Source organism: Physeter macrocephalus, chromosome 4 (assembly GCF_002837175.3).
Source record: "Physeter macrocephalus isolate SW-GA chromosome 4, ASM283717v5, whole genome shotgun sequence".
Lineage (NCBI taxonomy): Eukaryota > Metazoa > Chordata > Mammalia > Artiodactyla > Physeteridae > Physeter > Physeter macrocephalus.
In genome coordinates, this window is record NC_041217.1 from 25,844,273 (window position 1) to 25,849,513 (window position 5,241).

Genomic DNA, 5,241 nt, shown 5'->3' on the forward strand with positions numbered 1-5,241 from the left:
TCCTGACCTCCTTTCCCCTCCCCCCACTTTTTTTGAACCGGTTCTTGGGAGACTTTTTACTGGGTTGGAGAGTGAGAGGCTTGGCTGGGGTGATGTGAATGTAGTGCCCTCTGGTGGAATTTTGTGAGAATTGCAAATTTCTCCCCCCAACCTTAAGAGTGTTTGAGAAGTCTTTACTTGGCTGGCCTTCAAGGGGAGGGCTTCTCTGTTATATCTCAAATACTATAGTAAATTAATAGCATGCAAGTTTATTACCTACACTGGATATTTTAGAGATATTGTGTTAGGGATATCAATTGATTACTTGAGGTTTGTTTATCAACATAAAATTCGGCCTCAAATGACTAGAAATGGGCAGCTGGCAGCACCTGTGCTTTTTCATCATCTGCCATCAATGTGTATGAGAGGTAGGCAAAAAAGGAGTTCCCCCAACAAAGGTAATTGGAAAGAGTCTAGGAACCAAGAATTAAGGGAAAATAGCAAGGATCAGAAAACTTGGTCACAACAGTTGTTATCCTCAGCCCTCACTAGGATCTGAGCCCAGACATTTAAGACCCAGCTAGAGGTTGAGAGTCTGCCAGACTCTGACTGCTCCACTTCCCGCAGCAATTTGTAAAGGGGTCCCACGGTGCTCGTGTAACATGGAGCTTCTCTGGAACCTGTTAGCTTCCAGCTGGGACGGTAACAACAATGCCAAAAGGAAGAGACGCCATAGATTCCCAACAGGCACAAAGCATTGATCATCACATGCCAGCAGAAGAAGGTGGTGACAAACATGATGTCATTGATGTCATCGTCCTGCCATGGGTAGCCAGTGACTGGTTTGTACAGAATGAAGGCGGCCTGTACCAGCCAGGAGCCCATGATCTGAAACAGAAAGGTCTCGATCACTGAGAGGTGAAACGTGTCGGGAACCCACAGCTGTACGGTCAACACCAGCATCAGCAGCAACACCACCAAGATGAGCAGAGAGTGAACCTGCAGCTCCACCCCTGCTGAGTCCTGAACATGTGACACCAGCAACAGCAGGAGCACATAGAAAGTCAGCACCAGGGTCCCTTTTTCTAGGGGCACGCAGCGCTGAGGCAGCAAGTTCTTGCTCACGACCTCTACACAGCCGCTGAGGGTGAGAAGGATGAACATGGTGAGGTGCTGCCACTCTTTGGTGTACATAAATCTCGGTGGCAGCTCGCTGTTCATCAGTATCAGCCCTCTCTTCACGCAGCTGATCTCGTACACTATCAAGCCGGAGCCAGCCAGCGTCTTCAGCAAACCTCCGTAGGATATTTTCCACAGCCTGGCCCATCTCCCCTTATTCCTGGGAGGGGATGAAGGATACAGGAAAGAGTCACTGAATATCACAGCTTTGGAGACCACGACTGCTTGATACAGTCCATATGAGAGTAGAAACAGCCCTGGGTACACATGACCGATAAAGGTTCCCATTGAACTAGAAATCCCTCTAAGGAAGGTGAGAAGAGTAAAACCAGGGCGCGTCCACACCTTCTGGGGCCACTTCAAGATCTGGACTTTGGAAAGAATTGCCTTCCACCAACTTTTATCATTTTTCCCCACCCACTGCTCCCCACTGAGAGGAAATGCTTCTTGAAACAAGCCTACGACTTTGGTGGTGTAAAGCCTCATTGTTTCATTCCATTCTGGGACATTGGGAACTAACTGGCTTCTGCCAAGGAAGAAAGCTGGTGAATGTGCCTTTAGGGGCTCCCCTCTAGGGCCCTTGGGGCACTTCTGGTCATACTTGTCCCTTTCTCCTATGGCTTCCTTCCCTTGGTGCTGCCCAGCACTCAGAGAAGGACACAGAAGCATGGGATGGGTTAGGGGTTGCCATGGTCTCCAGAGGAAGCCTGGGCACTCACAGACCCTTGCGTTTCCTGCGGTATCTCTCAGACATAACTTTGAAGTAATTGCAGTGCTTTCCTTCTGGACACAAATATTTAAAAACATTTGGATATATGAGCATGTTTCATACCTATCTGGCTTTTCTTCTTTTATAGACACGTTCTGAGGATCACCAAGAAAGCTCCCTTCCTCTCCTCCCCTTATCTTTTCACCTTCCCACCTTTGTCTCCCCACTTCGGCATTTCTACTGGCCAGTAAATGGATCTGAAAAGCTAACTTTTGATACTGATTTTAGGGACAGTGGGTGTTTTATACTGTGTCAACCTAACTAAGCTTGAGCCATGTTTCCTAGCGTTACCTGCCCTATATGGTTCCAGACTGAGTTGGCTGTAAGAGAAGTTTACATGAGAATCTGAAGATAGAAGTGAAGCAGCAACCTAAGACACTCTGAAGATGTAGGGTACCAGGCGCCACTGCAGTTCACGCATTCAGTTACTGATCTGCCGGCTCACCTACTTGGCATGGGCAGCCAGGCCTACAGCTTCCTCAGCTTCTCTTTGTGCGAAGGGCACCAGCTGCTCCTGCAGGCCACCTGCCACTGAAGTATGAGGTGATGAGAGGAAGACAGCGGCTTCAGTCTATCTTCATAAGCTGCAGTTTGTCCTTGCTCTTCCCCAACTTCGTGTAATATACTTCTTCCTGACTGCTGCCAGTGTGAGCTGAAATGGCCTCCACCCCATCACACAGCGAGGCAAGAGCCTTCCATAGACTTCCTCACTACAAATGTGTGAGGTCTAATAGCCATAAGAAATCCATAGTCCCATGATCTATCCCTAACTGATACAAGGGATTAAGGTGTAATCCCTAAAATGTAGATACTGTTGAGAGGAGTGACTCCAGTGAGCTAGTGTTGGCCATTTGGATTTTAATGTGAATTAGCCCATCAGCTTCATTTATCTATGACTCCGCTAGTGTCTAATGCACCTCAGAAGACAGAGTCCTAGGTATTGGGTAACAGACAGCTGAGCATAAGGCAGAAAGGATGGTGAAGAACAAAGTACAGATAATGTGACGCTCATAGTGGTTCTGGGTTTACTGTGCGAGGTACATGGAATAGGAATTTCTCTGGGGGTGATAATAATGCTGAGGGGAGAGGAAGTTCATTGCTCAATTTGCTGAATGGTACTGACATCACAGTCTTCTGCATAATCATCTGTCCTTACAGTACAAGAAATGCTGTGGAGCAGAGAGGCAGCACCTCTAGGCTGACAGTGCCCCTAGTGAAGAGGAGAACTTACACACAGGTCACAGCACTGCCTCTGAGACCTCACTCCTACCCAACTACCTACACTTCCGCAAGTCCACTTAATTCCAGAAAAACTTAAATCTCTTTCTGCCTTTGAGGATGACGGTAATTCAGATTTCTTCTTGCTGTTTAGAGGTTTGGTGGGGCTAGGGATTTGAGTGTGAAGGGAAATTAGAAAAACAAAGCTTAATTCAGCTTTCTGAGGGAATTTGCTAATTTAAAATTTTTACATTAGGTATTTTTTATTCAATTAATGTATAGTCATTGTTGAAAAATCAGATAAAATACCCTAGCAAAAAGAAGAACATTACAAATCATCTGTAATTCCATAATCTGGAGGTGACCGCTGTTACCACGGAGTTATAGAAACACAGTTCTAAGAAGACAGCATGAAGAAGTGAAAAATGCATCAACTAGAAGTCAGAAATCTGGGTTCTTACTCCTGTGCTCTCTGATTTGCTTCATGTCATACCCCTCATCTGAAAAAACTGTGTGTTGAACTTAATTTCCTGTTAAAGTGAATAAAAAGGCATGATATGGTTGCACAGAAATAAGCATATTTATCTTCTGTCTTCTCCCTTTTGGTGAATTATCAAAACACTGGGAGAGCTCTGTAGGGCTCAATGCTTAGAGGGTGGAGATTCAAAAGGAAAATCCGAGTGACACTTCTGAAGTAAGTCAGGAGGAGAGAACCCGAGGGATTCTCTTGGGTTCTTGGTTTTGCTGCAGGAGAAGCACAGGGTCCATCGTTCTGCATATCAGCAGGGCAGGGACAGGAAGCATGCGGTCTACAGGCCTCAAGAGGAGCCACATTTGGTATTCTTAATGTTCCTTCTACTACTTTGAGGCTGTGGTCCTGGTGAGGTGGGGGCAACAGAGCTTCCTCTAGCTCCAACCCTCCTCTGCCCAGTTTTTCCTGGCAGCTGTGAGTCAGTGGTCAGAAGAGAGAGAACAGCAGCACTGACCCAACAGCAATGTGAAGTTGAAAGTGGCATGTATGAGGACAAGGAACCCCACTTAAGGTCCCGTATGGGTTGCTCAGGCCCCCACCTTGGCCAGGCACCAGGGCTGCATGTTGTTCATTAAAACGTGAACATCCTGACCAAGACTTTGAAGATAGGAATCGCCCATCCCAAACCAGACACTCACTGCCCACGAGTAGCCAAGAAGGAAGTGAAAGGTGGTGAATGATTAGCAAAGCTGGCAGACAGTTCCAGAGTCTGTGGACACCAAGTACCTGGAAAGAGTTTCATGAAGCAAACTCAGCTTGACCACAGGAGCCCATGGAGGTCTTTCATGGCCTGGCTGCTCCATGGCGAGACTCCCCCTCAGACCTGTCTCCCCCCACCCCCCATGTTCTTGAGGGGCTCCAGGCACAGCCACTGCCACTTGTCTGCCATGAAATGCCAGGATGAGCCAGAATGCCTTCAGGAATTCAGTAAATATGACTTTACTAACTGCTGTGGATTCTACTGAGTACAGCAGGCATATAAAAACTTCTTTATATGATGTAGTTCTTATCCTCAAAGGGCTTACAATTTGAAGGCACACATCTCTACACACACACACACTAACACACACAATATTAGAGAACTATTTAGACTATCTTGGTTCCATAAAAATCAAATATCACATACGTAATTTTAAATTTTCTAAAGCATTTGATAAAATTCAGCATCCATTCATGATAAAAACTCTTATCAAAGTGGGTATAGAGAGAACATATCACAACCTAATAAAAGCTTATTTATGACAAACCCACAGCCAACATAATACTCAATGCTGAAAAGCTGAAAGCCTTTCTGCTAAAATCTGGAACAAGATAAAGATGCCCACTCTCACCATTTCTATTCAACATAGTATTGGTAGTCCTAGTCACAGTAATCAGACAAAAAAAAGAAAGAAAATGTGTCCAAATTGGAAGAGAGAAGGTAAAATTGTCACTATATGTGAACGACATGATTCTATATATAGAAAACCCTAAAGACTCCACACAAAAACAACTAGAACTGATAAACGAATTCAGCAAGATAACAGTATACAAGATTAACATGCAGAAACTTGTTGCATTTCTT

At 45.4% G+C, this 5,241-nt stretch overlaps 1 protein-coding gene across 1 annotated transcript; it reads right to left on the reverse strand.

Annotated features, from left to right (window-relative positions):
• Positions 1–478: 478 nt before the first annotated feature.
• LOC102989518 (transmembrane epididymal protein 1A-like) lies at positions 479–1,780 on the reverse strand. The gene has a single exon (XM_007122674.2). It carries the CDS (start codon positions 1,642–1,644, stop codon positions 487–489), a length of 1,158 nt encoding a protein of 385 aa, XP_007122736.2. The 5' UTR covers positions 1,645–1,780; the 3' UTR covers positions 479–486.
• Between the last annotated feature and the right edge of the window lie 3,461 nt (positions 1,781–5,241).

What these genes read in the sequence shown, in the direction of transcription:
- LOC102989518 (XM_007122674.2), bottom strand. Translation starts at nt 1,644, where the DNA reads ATGAGGCTTTACACCACCAAAGTCGTAGGCTTGTTTCAAGAAGCATTT.